Genomic DNA, 23,185 nt, shown 5'->3' with positions numbered 1-23,185 from the left:
AAGTTTGGGGGCTGGATGAGAAAAGAGAGGAACTAAGAAGGATTGTTAGTAGTTTTGCTAAGTTAGTAATGGGCTTACCGAGGTGTACAGCAAATGTAGGGGCGGAATTAATGTGTGGGGAGGATTTGGAATCAGGTTGTGAAAAGAATAGTTAGATACTGGATGAATTTAAAAAGACAGGAAGGTGGGAGAGTATTACAGGCAGCGTATGCACAGCAATTTAAGAGCATGTATAAGGGTGGATGGTTAGAAAAAATAAAGGGATATTTGGAGAGGATAGGATTAGGACACCTGTGGGGGGAGGTTTGGTCGAAGACAGAAGTGAGAGGGATGAATTATACTGGAAAGGAGAATTAGAGATATCCATAGGCAGAAATTATTGGGGGAAAGCAGACTAAGAAATTCGCTGACGGTTTTGACGAAAATAGAGGAGATAGCAGGGTTGAATATTAGATACGTCGATAGGTCAAAACGGTATGGGATGATGTGGTGGCTTTTAGGTTTGCAAAGGAATACAGGGTGGATACAGGGGAGGGATAAGACAAGATGTGTACTTCGCGGAGATGTGAATGATTTTCACTTGCTAAGAGACTGTGAGGTGACGAGGGGGTTAAGACATGGGTTATTGAGTGCCGAGCATCGGGAAATATTGGGGAGAGGGGATGAGAACGCAATCCTGAGATGGATTATTAAACAATGGGAAGAAGGGGGTGAATTGAATAGGTATTTATGTGCGACAAAAAAGGCATGCGAGAGTAAAATGAAGGAGAGTGAGTTAGAGGGTAGGCAGGGGAATAGGGGGGTGGAATAGTTATGTATATAAGGGAAGGGGATAGTATGATAAAATTCTAATGGATTAAGGAATATAGGGATAGAGTACTTAGTTATGTGGAGTTGGGTAATGATACAGGATTACATGGTCTGTTTGTTTTAAAGTTAGCTGGAATGCAAGTGCTGAAATGCTGAGTGTTGTTGTTTGATTTATTGATTAGGTGTAGGTCAGGAACAATAATGTGACGCAAGTACAGAGCACAATAAGGACACTGGATGAATATGTTTGAACATTGAGTGAGGGACTGCTACAGCTAATGACTGCTAGATATTATTCTTATTATTATTATCCTAATGACTGCTAGATATTGTTCTTATTATTATTATCCTAATTATTATTATTATTATTATTATTATTATTATTATTATTATTATTATTATTATTATTATTATTATTATTTATTTTACTTTGCATGTGAACATGTATAGGGGCGAAGTCGCCTGTTATGTTCAATAAATATATATATATATATATATATATATATATGTATATGCCATGTAATCTTGGCCTTGTTCCCTCGTGTTGTTGACACAGTTGTCTGTGCATCTGTTGGAGTCTTGACCTGATTGAGCTACCCATGAGTAAAAATGTGCTTAGGCAAATAGATCCAAAATTTTCTAAAAGTGTGCCCTTGGGATTTATTTATAACTACTGTATAACTATAATTTTTGTGATTTTGCAACCAAATTACAAAAAATCATCACTTAATGAGAACTGCAACTTTTTTGTACAAAATACAGCTGAAACCAGTTAGGACGTCCATCTCTAACACGTTTCCCTGGTTATTACACCATTATTCCTAAGTTCCAGTTCATTTCCTATTAAATACACAAAAATAATTATTAATGTCGTGATGCTCCACCTTTTCAGTACTATAATATGCAATATTTTTTAATTACATTACTAAACTAGGGAGTAGTTTCAGCCTTGGCTGGCCATCTTCAGCCTTAATGTAATACATCTAATAACTAAACAAATGTTCAGACACACAGTTGACATAAAAACAAATGTACAGACACACAATTGGCATTAAAATCTGGGATGAACTATGCGTAAAATTTGAAAAATAAAATTAGGCTCTAAATTCTTAGCATCTGGAGTATGCTCATCATCCAAACTCTTTCTTGCATTAATATTCATAGAATTGTTAGTTCCATCACTGCAAATCATTACAATTTCAGTTTCAAAACGGGAACTGGTAAATGTTGATTCTGTAGTCAGATCATCAATCGCCAAATCTACTTGAGTGGTGCTAGCAGTATGCAAGCCACTGGACGCCACTGTAAATAATCACCAGCAGATGCAGAACTGCTAGATGATGTTTCCACATCAACCAACGTAAATTAAATTAAATGTTCCCGTAGTGCTTGTTAAAATCGTGCTGAAATGCTGTTGGATATTGACAGGACGGCACATGAAGATATGGTTAAAATTGACATTCTTAATTTGTGGCTGGTATAAATTCGCAATTCATTGCAGTGTTCATGAAGTTAACCTGAATAAATTGTATGTATGTGTATGTTGGGTATTCAGCCCGAAGGCTGGTTGGATGCTCAACAGGTTCACCATTAGCTGTCCTAGATGGCCTAGGTGTCACTGAAGAGGCGTACTAGGAAAATGAGGAGTGAGCTTTTCTCACCGAGCCAGAAGTTGCCATTGCACATCAGTCTGCCAAGCCCACTGAAATGCCTGCACCAACCGACCCTATGAGCGACATTTTCACACCATTCATAGCAGAGACTGGCTGCATAAGGAATGGCATTACTAGCGTCACTCATACCTCAGCCACTTTCATGTTGTCAAAGCCACGGAAGAGACTGAGACAGCTCAATGAAAGTAACAATTTTATTCTAGCCCATACCAGAAGACATAGTGCACTGTAAACACTACATCTTGCCAGCAAAGGCATCTGAATAAATTATAAAATTAAAATTAATGAATTGAAGGAGAGAGTGTTAGTCAAATGGTATAGGTTATATGAGACACCTCTCATTGCGACATGTGGTGCGTGGCCTATTGTTGTGTGCCTCATACTAACGGTTGCGAGATTCAAAGGAAGAGGAAGGGATGGGGCAAGGAGAGAGAGGTAGGGCAAGGGGAGAGGGGGTGGTGCAAGGGGAGAGGTCAGGGAAAGGAGAAGGGGAGTGGAGGGGAATTAAGGCGGGGTCCAAGGATTTGGGGAAAAGCGATGGCTGCTGAGGAAAGGTGCTGTGAATATTATGAAAAACTGAATTATGACTTGTTGGTTTGACGTTTCTAAAAATGGGAATTAGGTCAAATAGGATATTTGGCTTTTCTGAAATGTTATTGAGATTATGATTTGGGTTAAAATATTGATCTATATGTATGAAGCAGCTTTCAGGAATGATAAGGTGGGGTCCTTTGTTGATGATTTTGAGAATTTCCATATCTTGTTTTATGTTTATGAATTTGTGATTGTAGTCATGCATATGCTGTCCTACAGCTGAAAATTTATTGTACTTTAGGGCATTGAGAGTGTTCCGAGTACCTTATATTTAAATTCCTCCCGGTATGCCTGACGTAAGAAGAATTACAACTGTTGCAAATAATGCTGTATACTCCTGATTTTGAAAACCTATTGAACTTGTTTACGGGTGTGGCATTATGTAAGACTTGTGCATTCCTATTGTTGGTTTTGAAAACTACTTTTACATCATGCTTTTTAAAGATGTTGGTGACTTTGTAAATATGTTTGTTGAACATATAAAAAGGGAGGAGTTGTTTTGTTTATGTTTTTTCAAAGTGGTAGAGGAGCGATATTTATATTTATTGATTATTTTTTCAATGAAGAAACTGTTGTATCCGTTACATTTGAGGAACTTTGTTTCAAATCGTATTAAGTGCACAGATAATAATTTTACAGGAAGTCACAAAAACGTTTTACTTTCTAATCAAACAAGACATGTCAAAATTCTAAATGGCAAAATCTAGGTATTGAGGTTATGTTCCCGAATCAGTCATGATTCAAATCATTTCCCAGTACATGAAGGCATAATTCTAATTATAAAATTTCACTTAATAAGTTTTAAACCAATTCACTGAACAAAATACGTTTTGATACAACCTTTTATTCATATAATACCATTTGAAACGTTCATTTGTTTCCAAAGATTTAATTGACTTTATCGTTAGCTACAGCGCATCATGTATAGTAAATTAAGTTATTATTAACACATTGTTAATGCTATATGGATATTTACAGTCTTGCAAGTAATCCTTCTTCCTCATGCAAACAGTCACAGTCGTCATCATGAGTCGGCCTACCAGTATCTGACGTTGAACCGATGTTTAGTGCTGAAACATAAAATTGTAAACTGTCGAACTCGTTCCAGTTGCCTCAAAATCTGGCATTCAGCAGGTTCTCGACATCCAGTTTTTTAGCGTTAGGTAATGCTCTCGGTTTATCGATTATGGGAGGTTCACGTTCCTGGCCCAGCCTTATGCTTCGTTTTAGAAGGGTTACGAATCGCTTTGAGGGGTCATGAAACCTGTATGTCAGTTCCATCTTTACTGTATTGTGATACTGACTATTTTTCTAATTTTTCTTCACAATCACTGTTCTCATTTCTTTAAACCTGTACAATTTCATAAAATGCTTGGCGAGGATCTTGTAGTCCTTTATAACTCATTCTTTTCGTAGATGTTTATCAGTCCGCACAGACTGATAGATCTCTCGGTATTCCTCAGGAGTAACGATGTCAGAGCACTTAAGAAGAAACTTTTCTACAACACCAAAAACTGTGTCTGCGGGTAAAAAGGAATGGCCTTTGACAGGAAAGATGACAACAATCATGGAAATGTTAGCAGGTGCTTTGGTTTGTAGCCAGTAAACTAGAGCATGAATAACACGCATGGTCTTGTTTTGACCTCCACATTCGTCTGCGAACAGCCAGATACAAGTGATACATTTATCGAAATGTACCTCATATGAAAACGAAGTAACAGCTGATGACACCTCGTTTGGCCCTCTTCCAGCCTCGTTCTCATTCCATACATACAATTTTGGATTCTGAATACTTACATCACTAACACACAGTGTGTAAAATGATATTTGGCACTAATAGAACGCTTCATCAATTGATAATTTAGGCAGTGGTTGTACCTGTTGCAAATCAAAGCAAAAGGACATTCTGTCAGCAGGTCGTTCCCTCATAAGTTTGTGAAAAGCCTGTGAGCGAATTTTATCCGCTCCCAAATCAGCTAGTAAACGGTTCTGTTTAGCACTATATTTTTCAGATTTAATCTGAAAGAGCATTCGAGCGTAGTAACCACAAGCATCCGTGGATGGTGTCCCAAACCCAACGTTGAACTGTGTACAGAAAATATTCTGGAAGGACCACTTTTTCACTTTCAGGTCTGCGGAAACACTCTCCTACGGGTAAGTAGCTCTCCATGGTGATCGAAAGTGAAAGGGCATGCAAGCAATACCACACTGTCAAGTACGATATAAAAAAAAGCGGTAACAGCCGACAAAAGAGCGGGATAAGTGCAGGCTGGGAGATATTATCGTGAACATAATAAGTTTTGAACCGTTCACCGTGGTGCACATAATACGATTTGTTCCGAATCATGTTTTTCAGCACTGAATTCCTATGGGAAAGAATACGAAATGACCCGATCTAACTCAACAGCGTTAAGGAGCATATCCTAATTAGCGGGAAACCGCATCAAAACTTATTCTGACCTCGACTGCGTTTAATACGTTTTGAAACGATGCTCCTCGTTTTGCTATATTACGAAGTGTTCAACTCATTCTTGAGGTCTCTTTTAGATATTGGAACATTGAAGGCTCGGTACACCATGCTGTTGCAAGCTGCTCGTTTGTTTTGACTAGCATATTTGGATGGTACAAGCTTTATTCTTAGCATGAAAAAATGTCTTCCAAGCTCTGTAAGAATTAAGTTTAACTACCCTTTCCATTAAATCCTGAACCACCATGTGGGCATCATTAACATGACATCACACTGCTGCTGTATTTGTAGATATTTCACACAAGATTAGTGCTGTCGAGAAGTAATTCTTTCAACTTCTTGCAGTTCTGGAAGCATAGTCTGTTATAACAAGAATTGAAATAAGTCTGCTATATCATTGGCAAAATGCAAGGCACGACAGCAGATGCACTGAATATCCATAGTGCCCAAGCAGTGATCAGGTGTGGTGAATTCTTCCAATAAAGGATTTCTGAAAGGCCTGCAATAACCTTCCTTGGTAAGACCGAGCTCGATAGCTGCAGTCACTTAATTGCGGGCACTATCCAGTAATCGGCAGATAGTGGGTTCGAACCCCACTATCGGCAGCCCTGAAAATGGTTTTCCGTGGTTTCCCATTTTCACACCAGGCAAATGCTGGAGCTGTACCTTAATTAAGGCCATGGCCGCTTCCTTCCCATTCCTAGGCCTTTCCCATACAATCGTCGCCATAAGACCTATCTGTGTCGGTGCGACGTAAAGCAAATAGCAAAAAAAAATTCCTTGAGAAGTTTGATCCTGGCTCAGTCCAGTGGTATTTGAAGGTGCTCAAGTATGTCAGCCTCATATTAGTAGATATACTGGCACATAAAAAAACTCCTGCAGGCATAAATTCTGGCACTTCACCATCTGCAAAAACTGTGAAAGCAGTTTGTTGAACGTAAAGCCAGTAACATTATTATTAACAATAACTTTCAACAATGCATGAAATTCCTATGCTTAGATTCATTACAGAACACTACTGTGTTTTGCTGGCCTTTCTTATGTAACAGTACTAGTCAGATTTAATGTAGATGTAAGCCAACTCAGTTCAAATATGCTGCAAGCTCCAAGGAAACAGATTGACTAACAGCCAAACCTGCCAACTATCTGACGATCATGCAGTCCTCCTTCCTGATCAGCTGTCTTCAGATCTCCACACAGTCAATGAAATGAAAATTAAATGACAATTTAACTGTGTATATAGAAAACAGTACTTCATTTTCTCTTTAATCATATTTTTGAACTGATACTGAAATTGAGGGTTCTCATTTAAGGCTTTAACCATGGAAATCCATTCAGTGCTTATCACACAATTTATACTTATTCATCTATTTGTTGAATCTGGAATCTATAGAAATACTGGGATTAATGATAGAAGCAAGAATCAGTCTAAAATAAATCCATCGTCGCCATAAGACCTATCTGTGTCGGTGCGACATAAAGCCCCTAGCAAAAAAAAATTTAACTTTTTCAGAAAATTTAATTTAGATGCCAAATTTATCAATGATATTATTGAATTAGTGAATCTGAGGTGGTCATTAACAATACTTAGAAATAATTTGTACTCTGAGGTATTTTTTGCAAGGAGATAATTTTTTGTGCATTTAGATATTTATTGGCTTTAACAATTATAGGCATGCTTTATTTTTAATAACTGGGACCATTAATATTATGTTGATAATGTACTTCTTGTGAACTTATGTCTTAAAGCCCTTTTAATTATTATTTACTTTTTATTGTAAGCTTTGTCTCTGGCAGTCTCCGGACAGGGTAAGCAGAAATGTTAGGATCTGATAATATAAAATTCCTAGCATGAAAAACCTCCCCTGCGAACCATGTGACCTTGCCGCGGTGGGGAGGCTTCTGCATCCCAATGAAGCAGATAGCCGAGCTGCAGGTGCAACCATATCAGATGGGTATCTGTTGAGAGACCAGACTAACGAATGGTTCATCGAAACGGGGGTAGGAGCCTTTCGGAAGTTGCAAGGGCAGCAGTCTAGGTGATTGATTGATTGATTGATTGATATGGCCTTGTAATAATACTCAACATGGTTTAAACTGTGTTGATACTGGTACGTGGCTGAAAGCAACGGGAAAGTACAGCCGTAACTAACTCCCGAGGATATGCAGATCTCTCTGTATGAATGATGTACTGATGATGGCTTCCTCCCGGGTAAAATATTCCGGAGGTAAACTAGTCCCCCATTCGGATCTCCCGGTGGGGACTACACGAGAAGAGGTGATAATAGGAAGATGGATACTGACATTCTGCGAGTCGGAGCGTGGAATGTTAGAAGTTTGAATCATTTTGGTAGGTTAGAGAATCTGAAAAGGGAGATAGATAGTTACATGTAGTTGGTATAAGTGAAGTACGTTGGCAGGAAGAACAGAATTTTTGGTCAGGCGACTACAGAATTATCAACACAAAATCAAACAGGGGAAATGCAGGAGTTTGTTTAATTAAAAAATAATACGGCAGTGGGTAAGCTACTAAACCAGCATAGTGAAAGAATTATTGTCAAGATAGACACCAAACCAATGCCCACAACAATAGTGCAGGTCTGTATGCCTACAAGTTCCGCAAATGATGAGGAAATTGAAAGAATGTATGAAGAGATTGAAGATTTAAAACAATATGTAAAAGGTGACGAGAATCTAACTGTGATGGGAGACAGGAATGCAGTGGTAGACCAAGGAAGAGAAGGTAATACAGTAGGAGAATTTGGATTGGGACAAAGGAAAGAAAGAAGTCGTGAGCTGGTTGAATTCTGCACTGATCATAATTTAGTCCTTGCTAATACTTGGTTCAAACACCACAAATAACGGCTGTATACATGGACGAGACCAGGAGACTGTGGAAGGTATCAAATAGACTTCATTATGATTAGGCAGAGATTCAGAAACCAGGTGTTGGATTACAAAACCTTCCCAGGAGCAGACGTGGACTCTGACCACAACTTGTTGGTCATGAAATGCCATGTGAAGTTGAAGAAATTGAAGAAAGGAAGGAATAGTAGGAGATGGGATCTAGACATGTTGAAAGAAAAGTGTGAAGGATTGTTTCAAGGAATATATTGCACAAGGACTAAATGAAAAGGCTGAAGGGAACACAATAGAGGAAGAGTGGATAGTCACAAAAAATGAAGTCAGTAGGGCTGCTGAAGAAATGTTAGGAAGGAAGAAAAGATCAACTAAGAATCAGTGGATAACTCAGGAGATACTAGACCTGATTGATGAACGACGAAAATACAAGAATGCTTCACATGTATAGGGTAGAAAATAATACAGGTCATTAAAGAATAAAGTGGATAGAAAGTGCAAGGTTGCTAAGGAAGAATGGCTGAAGGAGAAGTTCATGGATGTTGAATGTTGTATGGTCCTAGGAAAGGTAGATGCTGCATACAGGAAAATCAAGTAAATCTTTGGAGAAAGGAAATCTAGGTATATGAATATTAAGAGCTCAGATGGAAAGCCACTTCTGGGGAAAGAAGACAAAGCAGAAAGATGGCAGGAACATATCCAACAGTTGTATCAAGGTAAAGATGTAGATGATTTGGTTCTGGAACAAAAAGAGGCTGTTGATACTGATGAAATTGGAGACCCAGTTTTGAGGTCAGAGTTTGACAGAATTGAGAGACCTAAAGAGGAACAAGGCACCCGGAATTGATGACATTCCCTCTGAATTTCTTATTGCCTTAGGAGAAACCAGCATGGCAAGGTTATTCCATTTATTGTGCAAGATGTATGAGACAGGAGAAGTGCCATCCGATTTTCAGCAGAATGTTGTTATACCTATTCACAAGAAAGACGGTGCTGACAAATGTGAAAACTACCACACCTTTAGTTTAGTATCTCATGCGTGCAAAATTTTAACATGTAATATTTACACAAGAATGGAAAGACAAGTTGAAGCTCAGTTGGGAGAAGATCAATTTGGCTTCAGAAGAAATGTAGGAACATGTGAAGCAATCCTGACTGTACATCTGATCTTAGAGGATCAAATTAAGAAGGACAAGCCCACATGTGGCATTCATAGATCTAGAAAAAGCATTTGATAATGTTGATTGGACCAGGCTATTTAGGATTCTGAAGGTGATTGTGATCAGATACCGAAAACGAAGAATTATCTAAAATCTGTATAAAAATCAGTCTGCAGCCATAAGAACCTAGGGCTTTGAAAAGAAGTAGCAATCCAGAAAGGAGTGAGGCAAGGCTACAGTCTGTCCTCCTTCCTTTTCAGTGTTTACATAGAACTGGCAGTAAAGGAAATCAAAGAGGAATTTGTAAAGGGAATCACAGTCCAAGGAGAGGAAATCAAAACCTTGAGATTTGCCGATATTATTTTATCTGAGACTGCAGAAGATCTCAAAGTTGCTGAATGGTATGGATGAATTCTTGGGTAAGAAGTAAAAGATGAAAGTAAATAAGTTCAAAACAAAAGTAATGGAGTGCAGTCAAATGAAGGCAGGTGATGCAGGTAATATTAGATAAGAAAAATTAAGACTTAAAGTAGATGGATATTGTTACTTGGGTAGTAAAATAACTAACGATGGCAGAAGTAAGGAGGACATAAAATGCAGACTATCACAAGCAAGGAAGAGCTTTCTTAAGAAAAGAAATTTGCTCACTTCAAACATTGATGTAGGAATTAGAAATATGTGTCTTAAGACATTCATGTGGAGCGTGGCATTGTATGGAAGAAAGTGAAAGAAAGAGAATAGAAGCTTTTGAAATGCTGAAGGTGAGTTGGATAGATCGAATCACGAATGAGGAGATACTGAATCGAATTGGTGAGAGGAAATAGATTTGGCAAAATTTGACAAGAAGAAGGGGTGGAATAATAGGACACATCTTAAGACACCCAGGACTTGTTCAGTTGGTTTTTGAAGGAAGTGTAGCCGGTAAAAACGGTAGGGGTAGACCAAAGTATAAATATGGACAAACTGATTAGAGCAGATGTAGGATGGAATAGTTACGTAGAAATGAAAAGGTTAGCACAGGATAGGGTGTTATGGAGGGCTGCATCAAACCAGTCTATGGGCTGATGACTCAAACACTCACACACAGCATGAGAAAATCACCTCTTTCTAAGCCCTCATAAGAATTTCTAGTCAGCAGCCCCGTAGATGGTTTTCCGTGGTTTCCCATTTTCACATCAAATGCTGGAGTTTTATTTTAAGGTCTAGGCCACTTCCTTCCCACTCCTAGGCCTTTTCTATTCCATCGTTGCCATAAGATCTATCTGTGTCAGTGCAACGTAAAATCAGATTGTTGTTTTTTAAGTTTCGCAGAGGGAAAGAATTTTACCTTATTCTTCTTGACGTGGCAAAAAGCCCAAAAGCTATATTATGGGCCGTGAAAGCATCAATCTAAAATATAATTTTCTGAACTACATCAGAAATTAAGAATTAAAAGCTGGACAACAACAAATATTGTGTAATTTCAAATTTACAGTGAATATCAACAGATAGTCTAGTTCCTGGAAGTTTCATAATACTAAGAGTCGGAGTTTCCAGAAGTTATAAGCCTGACATTTAGTGAGATATAAAATCAATATCTATATACTGTATATAAAATATATCCTGACTGACTGAATGATTTATCATTGCCGAGCCAAAACTACCGGACATAAAGAAATTAAATTTAGGGGATACATTTATATTACAATGTAGGTCCTCACTAAGGAAGGATTTTTTGGGGTGTGAATGTTTAAACAGAGTTGATATCTCAAAAACTTAACAGTTTAAAGACGTAAAAATTGGTATTTGGAATCTCCTTTAAAAATACACATGTATTTATGGGGTGTGGGGGAGGGATCAACTTAAGGGGCTGTAAAAGGAGTTTAATTCTTTTTAATGAGTGTACAAATAAGAAGTGGACTTAAGCAATAGACTCCTAAGGGGTTTTGACTGCAGGGTGAGGAATGAAGACAAAAACATGTATTTATATGAAACTGTTTGAATTACGAAGTTCCTTAGAATTTTGCTTTACGTTGCACCGTCGCAGAGAGGTCTCATGGCGATGATGGGATAGGAAAGGCCTAGGAGTGGGAAGTAAGCAGCCGTGGCCTTGATTACGGTACAGTCCCAGCATTTGCCTGGTGTGAAAATGGGAAACCACGGAAAACCATCTTCGGGGCTGCTGCCAGTGGGGTTCGAACCCACTATCTTCTGGATGCGAAATTATGAAGTTACCATTTCAAATGGTATCCTAGGGGTTAAATAATGGAAGGTTGAAATAAATTTAACCGATCAGTGTTAAATGGGGTAAAAATCCGAAAACAAATATATTCACCCCTTCCGAAACAGTTTTAACGTACAAAGACAAAATTCCAAATAGCAGTATATACTTTAAATCCTAGGTGTGAAATAGGAAATATTTTTAAACGTTCCACCCCTAAAGTGTTAAATGAGGTTAGCTCCGTAAACGAAATTATTCATCCCTCCACAACCGTTTGACGTACAAAGGTGTAATTTTACCATAAGGGTCTTCTTTTATGTCCTAGGTGTAAAATATAATTCAAAATAATTCTCCCCTAAGGGGTTGCGATGGTGGTTCACTCTCAAAAACACAATATCCATTCTTACAAAATTATTTCAAGCACGAACTTAAATGTTTATGAAGGTTGGTTTGCTATATTCTTGATGTTAATATTTTAAAACATTCACCCCTTAAAAATCATTCATTCCTCCAATGTTGTTCATCGTACAAAATCAAATTTTCACAGGTTGGTCGCTCTTACATCCCAGATGTTAAAAAGGATAGGGTTTAAAATATTCAAATTCTTCCATATGGGGTTCAAATAAGTGGTAGGTCAGGAAATAATCATTTCCCAAAACAGTTTGACGTACAAACTGAGGGCATATTTTACAGGCTCAGTTGAGTGGACTCTCCAAAATGTAAAACTTTGAGTAGTAACTTTCAGTTTAAAACTGTAGTGAAGCACGAGTTTCTTGCTAGTAATTAACCTTTTCACTGCCGAGTTTTGATGACCAGCCGAACCCTCTGGGCCCGGTTTGTTTTAAGGAAGAAGCACTTTCAGAGATGCATCTTTACTGATGCAATTAATGGAATGCATATCGTCCCCTTAGCCCCGTAGCTCAATACGGGTTCGGGGATGAAGTGAGATTATATTTTACAGCATATTTTTGCACCTGGATGCCCTTCCGGATGCAAATCTCAGTTGAGAACATAATGAATATGAAATGAATGATGGTGAATGAAACTGGGTAAGAAAGTGGAAGGAATTGGCTATGGCTTATGAGTAGGATCCGTCCCAGCATTTGCTTGGGAATGCAAAAGGGAAACCACAAAAACATTCTCAGAACAGCTGACGGTGGGGTTCGAACCCACTCTCCTGCCGAATGCAGACGTAGCACGTTAATATGCGCGGCTACTCCACTCGGTGATACTATTACTGAAATATAATATAAAATTATTGATCCAAGAACTGGTATTATCAAAACTATTTACATTTGGGGGGAAAAAATTTATCTGAGGAAGGGGGTGACAATTCCGCATGAGATTCATCATTACTACTTTGTCTCGCACATTCTTGTAGTTCATTATCGCCACATAGTTATTTTCCATCTCCATTATCAAAATATAGCACTCCAGAATCACAATTTATGAGGAAACATTCAATTTCTTCATCAACAAGAGATGAATGTATACTTCAAGATGCCGCTACACGTAATCGGGAAAGATGTTACACTCCAACGAAGCTGAAATAAGACCGGATCGCTTTCAAAACGCGCGAAATGGAATGGTATATTTGTTGTACAGAACTTCCTGGAGCATTTACACAGAATCTCAAAGCATGACACTATATCATGTACATTTGTAAGATCAGTGAAGTACACACTGCACCAAAACGTGTATATATATGGGTTTAGTGGACGAGGCACGTATATATACAGGTTTGGCAGGGAATGGGTTAATAAACCTGATAATTTTATTCACCTAAATTTTACAGAGGTGTTTTATTTATCAGTGCAGTAATAAATTTTATGTATGTGTAATAATTGCAGCGCTATGTTAATAATTTGTTCATTTGCCATTTTTAAAGAAGTGTTTGTGTTGATTCAGAAATTTTGCCAAATTTGTAAGTCCTTTATGGAACTTCATCTCTTGCAGGGGAATTGACTTACTCTGGCTTGCTTAACTTCGGCAAGTTTGACAGCATCTCCTACGAGTTCATGGAACTTTTCATTTTCGTTGTAATGGGAATGATTGGTGGACTCTTGGGTGCTCTATTCAACCACATCAACTACAAGCTTACTGTGTTTCGCATGAGGTAATTTATTATTAGGAAGACACTTCATGATATGGAACATAGATTTACACTGTCTATTTTCGTGAAAGAAATGAAGGGTACATCGTCAGGTAAATAATATAGAAACTGTTTGGGTCTGATTTTGCCCTCAGTTTCCCCTAGTAAGAAGCTCAAAATTGAAATTGACCCTGTTTTATGCTGTGTTTTGAGGCATTATCTTCAGGAAAGATAGCATTTTTAAAACACACATTTATACAGTAAAACAAGTATACAAGATTGCATGTCCCATTTATGATGTTGATTGGCTCAGACTGTATTGAGGACAATGCATGTTCATGTTCTCCGTGATAGATCAGTACACTGTGTGGTGGTAGCAATTCATATGATGAAACATAAAGACCAGCAATGCCAATAATAATAATAATAATAATAATAATAATAATAATAATGTAACCAGTCTTGTTGAGGCAGAGTTAACGATTTGTAGGGAATAAATTTAAAAATATATTTGTATACCAATTAACACCAGCTCCTGGGAAGCAGCTTAGAACACCAGAGGCTGTCTCTATTTGTTGTAATGGGAATGATTGGTGGACTCTTGGGTGCTGTATTCAACCACATCAACTACAAGCTACTGTGTTTCACATGAGGTAATTTATTACTAGAGAGAACTTTCAAGAGAAATTTCGAACAAGAGAATCTCAAATTTAACGAAGTAATAACATGTATTGTAGATAATTCATGTAATAACATGTTGAACAAAGAGAGGACAGGAGTTCAAACTAACAGTAATCCAAAAGATTAAAAAGATAAAACAAAGCTGAATATTGAGATAGACTAGCCACATTCAAAATTTTACAAAAGGGGTACTAATCACTGATTAACAAAGATTCAAAGATTAATTTACAAATTTCCTTCCAGAAGAGGTACATAGGAAAAGGCACGAAGGCTAAAAGCACATGAACAAAATTCTGAACCCATTTGTGTGGAAGGGAGAGGAATAGGGATCAGGCGTAGTGTAGAAGGATTTGTCCTGCAAACATTTTATTGAATTTCAAGTGAAGGCACTTAAAATACTTCTCCAGTTATTACAAAAATAAGTGTAGTGAATTATTGCTGAAAGTTTGTCACAAGTTACTGAGAAAGTTCATGTTGAATGGCCAAGACTGAAAAAGAAGCAAAGCGCTGCTCTCGCACATAGTTCATGGCCATAACAGATAAGGGCAGCCAAAGTAATGTCGCAACTTGGAGCTTGAAGGGCTCTGGGAAACAGTCCTGTTATGGATTTTAAGACAAGGATTATAGCTTTGCTCACCCATTGTTACACAGTTGATATCCAGATGATCAGGAACAATAAAATGGTGTGTTACACACATTGCGAGGCAAGGTCCCTCCACGCCACACCGATGGTGAAACTGGACTGAGGGTGCAAGTGGAGTGGATTGTCTTATATAGTGTCACAGATTGAAAGCACTAGAACATATTGAAGGATTGAGTTCTTTCGAGAATCTGACGTTGATGGCGGCTGGCAATAGCAGGTAGAAGTGATTTGATACGTAGATGACAAGGTAAATAAAAGCCAATTAGGATTTTCTTCTGAATAGTAGTGCGAGGGTGTTATATATTCCCCCGGCCAGAAAAAATCTGAAGGATTTGTGAAGACAGAGACCGAAGAATGATGAGCTGCCAGTGGTGAGTGAAGACAATGGCTTAGTCAGGATCCGACGAGAGACGCCTTCTCGTAGGGGTGACTATCGTCAATAGTCGATGGAAGAAGTAACATATAAAAGCTTGTGAAAGAAACTGCTTTTAAAGATTCAAAAAGAAAGAAGGGGGGGGGGGGTGAGGTAAGGCTGGAGGGAAAAGATAAAAGGGAGGGAGGGGGATGTATTAAAAAAATGGGCTGCTCCAAATAGAAAAAAGGAAAGGTTCAATAATTATAATAATGCTACAGTAAGTTTATAAATATTATATATGAAAATTTTACAGCTGAACATTTATTACATGCTTGAAGAAAAGAAATGTAAAGTGTCTTCATTAAATTTAATGATCCCATTAGACTTTTAACCCATTAAGCGGGGAGCTCGGTACACGGCTCACTCCTAGTCTCACTCCTAGGTGGGGAGAGATTTCCGTGATTGAAGAAAGTATTTAATTACTTGCTTAAAAACAATCTTAGAATAAAATGAACTATAGAAAGGCCATAATAGAAATATTTACTTGTATATAGTGTATTTAATTGTTGAAAAATCCTATTTCAGTTTTTCAGTACTTTGTGCAAGAACGTTCTATTTTCTTTCACACTGTGATACCGAGTTTGTTTTTTCCTAATATCAAAGCTCTGGTTTTCGTTTATCCAGTAACTTATAACTAAATATTTTAGGCAGTTTACTAACAATCTCTTCATGGAAGTAATTTTTTGTGTACATGTAAATTGTAGATTGACAAAGTTTACATGTACTTAAAAGATTTATAATCAAATAAATTATAATACAAAAGGTTCTGTTACGTTGGTTAGCTCTTCTGAGGGATCCAGTTTATATACCTACAATTCATAAGTGTCACACACTGACTATATTACAGTACAATACAGGTAATACTTAGTCTTCACGGTGTATGATACTAATATAAGAAATTAATTTTAACTCAACCTATTCAATACAGTACAAGATGTTAACATATTAGTTAAACATCATTAAAAAATAGTTGCGACATGTTTCGCCCTTTCTGTGGGGCATCATCAGTCATATCAAATACCTCAAAATTCTACCAGACGTCTGGTTGGAAATTATAAAAATATGTTTCATGAGTGAATACATTAAAAAAAATTTTTTTACAAGATCTTATCATTAACAAAATATCAATTTGATTAAACAATTTTACACTAGTGAACATGTTAGTGAATTTCCACTCAAAACAAGGCAGTCATATGTACAGTATTGACGATAATGGTAGTTAAAATCTTATTTGATGTTAAGTTCGAAGACAGTTTAAAATTTATATACAAATATTGAGAATGAATGCAGAATATATATAGTTACAATTTACTGTATGCATATTTTAACATTGTAAAATGATGTGGAAAAGCATTCCGGATTTGTGTTAATTTCCATAAAAAGGAAAAAAAAAAAAAATTGAGCTCAATATTGCGGTCCTGGTGCAGTCTAATCAGCAATGGCTTCAAGATGTGAAATTTTGTATGTGATTTATGACCAGGTCATTTAAAAATGTTGCATGATGTCATAATTCGACTTGGATGTCTATGCTGACTAATTATATTTCAAACTCAAACAAAATAGTTGGTCAAAGTATCCATGGGCTTATCACCTCCGTTGGACACTTCCTAAGAAGATGGTGTGCCTAGTGCATGTAAACAAAAGTATTTGATTCAAAATGAACCATGTTGGAAAAAGTTAAAATAATGGCTTGAATGAGGGCGGTTGAGATGTCGTTAAATCTTCCCAATTGACTAGCGTTTTTAAGTTTTTCGGGTGTTTGTTGTTGGAGTATGGGATTTCAGTTTTATTGGTTGAATGGGCGACAGTCGAAATGTTGTGCTATGTAATTAATGTTGTGCTGTCTTACGTATGTGAAAATCTGAAAGAAAGGATAAGCCCTTAATTAGTTGAGTGATATGACGGGGAAAAGAGAAAGAATGAATGCGTTAAAGAATTGAGACTGTGAAGTTAAAAACTTACCTTAAGTGTTGTTGGGCTGTTACCTTATTGCTAAGAGGTTCATAAAGCACTGGCTGTCACTAACGTCTTGCTCCTCGTATTATACGTGTGATGTCTTGGTGGAAGGGAGTGGGCCTGAGGAGGCAGGGCTGTGGGCCTGTGATTGACGCATGGGAAGGAGTTTTGTGTATTTGGGGGAGAACAGGGGCGTTATAAGTTGAACGGCTTAGTGGGGGTGCTTGAAGAGGTTTTTTTTGACAACGTCAACTAGTCGTTTGTCTTTCAGATTTAACTTATTGAACAAAATTATTAATTGTTCATAAAGAGGGCTTCGGTTGTTTATTGGATCATTTAAGTTTTTTTTTTTACTGTTGTATTTTTGGTCCAAGAAAATGTACAAATTTTCGAACTCGGTCATGAGTCTGCCTTTATCTAGTCTTTTTAAAATTTGGAGATCTTGTTTGATTGTGGTGAAACTGTGTCCTGTGTCCTTCATATGGATGGTCATTGCTGAGTGATTGTTGTGTTTCTGGGTATTAAAATGTTCAGCATATCTAGTTGTGAAGCTTCTTCCGGTTTGACCGATGTACGAACTATTGCACTCGGCGCATTTCAGTCTGTAAATACCGGAACCCGAAAATTGATTATTGTCCGAGTTTATCTTGTGGTTGAGGAATAACTTTTGATTTGAATTTTGGGTCTTAAAGGCTATCTTAATATCATGTTTCCTTAAAGGGGTAGCGATTTGATGTATGATGGGATTAGTACAGGTAAAGGTTGCGTACTTTGATTTGTTTCTTTCCATTGGGGAGAGGTTCATGGTCAATTTCAATTTCACTTTATTGATTATTTTATGTATGATTGAGGGATTGTGTCCATTGAAACTAGTTATTTCTTTTATGATATTTATTTCTTTTTTCAAGCTGGCGGTTGACATGGGAATTTTTAGCGCTCTGTACACTAAACTGTAAAATGAAGCTTGTTTGTGTGACTGTGGGTGAAGAGAATTTTGTTTTATGGTTGTACGAGTGAATGAAGATTTTCTGTAAATTTGAAAATCGAAATTGTTTAAGGTCCTGGTAATTGTAATGTCGAGAAAATTGATTAAATTATTGTTCTCGTCCTCTTTGGTGAACTTGATGCAGTTGTCTAGGCTATTTAAGTAGGTTAGTATGTCTTCACTATTGTTGCAACTTTTATCTATTATTACTAATATGTCATCGACATAGCATAGCCAAAGACACAATCCATTAATGTTATTTGTTATTTTACTATTTTCGAGATTGTCCATGTAAATTTTGGCGAGTATTCCCGAAATGGGATCTCCCATAGCTAGACCTTCTTGTTTGTATATCTTGTTGAAAGTGAAATAATTATTATGAAGAATGAAATTTAGCAATTTTAAGCATTCTTCTATTTCTAATAGACTTAAGGTCCTGCGTTTGGAAAGATTATTTCATGAGATTTCTATAGTTTCCTTAGCGGGAATGTTCGAATACATGTTGGTAATTAAATGAAATAAGTTTCATAATGATAGATCCGTATTGAACTGTGATTACAATAGAGTAAATTAATGTATTATTTGGGTCCACCTTTTCAATACAAAATGTAAATAGTTTAAATTACATAAATGATTAGGGACTAGTTTCGAACTAGTAATAGGTCATCGTCAGCCTAAAGCAAAATTAAAACACAAATAACAAAGAAATTAAACAATGTAAAGACATGTACGGTCTCATAAAAGTGAGATATTGTGCAGCACTATGTTGAAAAATAACTCTCTGAAAGAGATTCATAATAAGTCCAGTGCATATTAAAAAGATGTTATAGATAGGAATACTTGAGTTGCTGGAATATAAATAAGCGACGTGACTTCGGCTCAGTGGTTCTTCAATTGGATACCAGTATCTTAAAGGAGCTAGCATATTCTAATCTCCTTATCCAGCAACTCAAGAATTCTTTTCTATAACATCTTTTTAGTGTGCACTGGACTTTTTAATGCTATACAGCGCACTGGACTTCATTCATAAATAAAAGACGTAACTTCGGCTCAGTGGTTCAATTGGATACCTGCATCTTAAAGGAGCCAGCATATTCCAGCAACTCAAGGATTCCTATCTATAACATCTTTTTAATATACACTGGACTTATTATGAATCTCTTTCAGAGAGTTATTTTTTTAACATAGTGCTGCACAATATCTCACATGGTATGTACTTTTACGAGGCCGTACATGTCTTTACATTGTTTAATTTCTTCGTTATTTGTGTTTTAATTTTGCTTTAGGCTGACGATGACCTGTTACTAGGTCAAAACTAGTCCCTAATCATTTATGTCATTTAAACTATTTACATTTCGTATTGAAAAGGTGGACCCAAAAATACATTAATTTACTCTATTGTTACAAGTTGGTAATGTTGAAAGAACACATTATGTGGTTAGGTTGTAAATTAAATTTAAGGTTTCGCATAGTTCTATTGAGTCTTTTATAGGGTGTTTGTTGTGGAATGTAAAATGTTTCTTGAGAAATTTCTGGAGGAATTGTGAAGTTTTGTACGTTGGACTATTTCGGCTATTTATGATGGGTTACAAGTAACAACTCTCATTATTGTTCCGTATTGAAGATGACGTTAGGCATAGATATCAAGGATAATTTAATTAAAAAAACACCTATTCAATACTTTCCACGTTTAATGTGGTTATTATCTACATGATTTTATGTAGACTTATTTGGTCAGGTACATGTTTCACCCATTATTTTGGGCATCTTCAGCCTGTAAACAACCTTTAGGTCAAGGTTTGGGACCTTTTTAACCAATATAAACATACCAATATATACACTATATACAACATATACATTATATACAATATATACAAACATAAGTCAATACAGTAAAGTTTTTTGGTCCTAATCTATCTAATATGGAAAATGTCCAAAACTAAAATGGATCTTCTTTTCGGTGAAGAGGATTGCATATCGGGGTTTATGTGACCCCTATATCATATTAAGTTCCTGTCACCAGACACGATACGTCAAGAACTTAATATGATATAGGGGTCACATAAACCCCGATATGCAATCCTCTTCACCGAAAAGAAGATCCATTTTAGTTTTGGACATTTTCCATATTAGATAGATTAGGACCAAAAAACTTTACTGTATTGACTTATGTTTGTATATATTGTATATAATGTATATGTTGTATATAGTGTATATATTGGTATGTTTATATTGGTTAAAAAGGTCCCAAACCTTGACCTAAAGGTTGTTTACAGGCTGAAGATGCCCAAAATAATGGGTGAAACATGTACCTGACCAAATAAGTCTACATAAAATCATGTAGATAATAACCACATTAAACGTGGAAAGTATTGAACAGGTGGTTTTTTTATTAAATTATCCTTGATATCTATGCCTATTTATGATGGGTCGAATGGGAACGTCCTTTTTATGTATTTTTGGCAATGATCTGACGGTGGGTAATTTGGGATTCATGTTGATGAGTTTTTGAAACATGTCTCAACTATTTTTAACTATGTTTAACTAATATGTTAACATCTTGTACTGTATTGAATAGGTTGAGTTAAAATAAATATCTTATATTATTATACATTAAGATTCTTTCAATACGGAGAAAATGATTTTCATTACTTGTAAAGTCTTCACAGTGTTATGTCTTTTACAGCTGTTCATTATGATACACATGTAAGCAGATCATGTTACATACCCTGTCCCGGCTTCGCAAAATTTGTGTGATTCCATTGTGAAATGCGATCAGTTTTTATGGAATATAAACTTTCCACCCTAGCCACCCTTTCCATAACAAGAGATTCTCATCAATTGACACTTTGCCATCAGGTGTATAAGCTTCGAAAATTTTGCTACCAGGTGATCAAATAGTGGCTTTATCTTGTGTATTTTGGGAGGAATTTGTTCATTATATTCCTCATTTTCAGAGAAATGTAAAAAGCTGTGGAGGAAAATCTAATAATAATAATAATAATAATAATAGTAATAGTAATAATAATAATAATAATAATAATAATAATAATAATAATGTTATTGGCTTTACGTTCCACTAACTACTTTTACGGTTTTCGGAGATGCCGCGCTACTGGAATTTAGTCCCGCAAGAGTTCTTTTGCATGCCAGTAAATCTACCGACAAGGCAGATGTATTTGAAAACCAAATACCACCAGACTGAGCCAGGATTGAACCTGCCAAGTGGGGTCAGAAGGCCGGCCAGCGCCTCAACCGTCTGAGCCACTCATCCTGGCGACAATAAATCTCTTCTGTGTCATTAGCTCATCAACAAGTGATTGCCAGAAATATATTGTCCTAAGAAGCCCATAAGAAGCTTTATAACATCCTCATTTGTCAGAACCCGGTTTTGATCTTGACTCCTTCGTTTCATCTTGCTAAACTGGGTTTTATGTACGATTTTCTGCTGGGCATCTTTTGTCTGTTCAGCTGTTTTGTTTTTCATAAAAGCTCTCCCTTTACATTACGATGGAATTTTGGATCAATGCGGGATCTTTGTCCATTTTCAGTGTAAGTTGCAGAAGTTGCACTGGTTGGTATATTATCAGTATTATTGTCACCACTGTCACATCACTGTCATGATCGCTACTTGAACTGGAATCGAACACGTGTTGTCTCTTTTTGCAATTGCTGAATATTCGCATCAGCTGGGCCCAAATCTTGTACATTAGAGCCTGCAGTACTTGTTCCAGGTAAATTCCTGTCACTGATTCCTCTTTGGCAGAACTTACTTCACTGAGATCACTATCCTCCCTACTAAATTCCAACATTTCATTTACCATGACCTGTAAATAATCTTCCTCTAATGTTGGGGGCCAGTAATTCCCTTTGGACACTTTAACGGAAAAAAATGTAAGAAAAAGAATCGAATAGAACCCTGGTCTTTGAAGTTTGGAAGGAAATCATGAATTGTGCTTGTATTATGGAATACATGCTTGCGATAATAAAAAATATTATATAACTCGCCATTAACACTTGCTCCTGTCGTGAAGGAAGAACTCAAGACTGGGGATTATAAATCAGATCACAGTTCTAATTTGTCATCAGAGAGGTCTGTTTAGTATCTTAATTTCCATAAATCCCTTCTAAAGCAATACTGTTGCATCCAAGAGATGATTAGGCGATGAGCTAAAGCTTCAGCGTGAGGCTATTAAGCTTTAGATCGTTCTTGCCCGGACGTAAGTTCCGTTCTTTATGATGCAACTCGTGGATGACACATTGGTATTGGGAGGACATATGTGAAAAAATTCACATCAGAGGGCAGACTCGTCAGGAATACGCTGCTGAAAAAGAAATAAATCACTCCGGGCAGGTAACTGAGAAAAAAAAAACAATTAGAATTGGCGGATATATCCGCGATCTCCACCGAGCGAGCGACTTGTAGCCGTGGATCTTGCCGCATTGCCCTCCGAACGATTAAATAACTGAAAATGTGCCTGTACATGGGAGAGTCCACTTTGAGCTGGTGTGGGTGGAGAGTGACTAATGAATGAGCAAAGAGGATAAAATTTAAACTAAGAAAACATTTCTTTGAGACAAGTGCACTCTTTTAGTCTCAGTAGGATCAGAAACTAATTGAAGCAAAGCGGTAACAGGAGCAAAGAATGC

At 36.9% G+C, this 23,185-nt stretch overlaps 1 protein-coding gene across 1 annotated transcript in view; it reads left to right on the top strand.

The window, feature by feature from the left end:
* Positions 1-23,185, top strand: part of ClC-b (chloride channel protein 7) — a 178,769-nt gene that overhangs the window by 63,048 nt on the left and 92,536 nt on the right. Inside the window, exon 8 of the mRNA XM_067150131.2 lies at positions 13,720-13,879. Coding sequence (XP_067006232.2) covers positions 13,720-13,879 — 160 coding nt within the window. The remainder of the gene's footprint in view (positions 1-13,719; positions 13,880-23,185) is intronic.

This window comes from Anabrus simplex, chromosome 6 (genome assembly GCF_040414725.1).
Source record: "Anabrus simplex isolate iqAnaSimp1 chromosome 6, ASM4041472v1, whole genome shotgun sequence".
NCBI classification, from domain to species: domain Eukaryota; kingdom Metazoa; phylum Arthropoda; class Insecta; order Orthoptera; family Tettigoniidae; genus Anabrus; species Anabrus simplex.
Note: the sequence above shows the minus strand (reverse complement) of the source record. Positions and strands in the feature narration are given on the sequence as shown.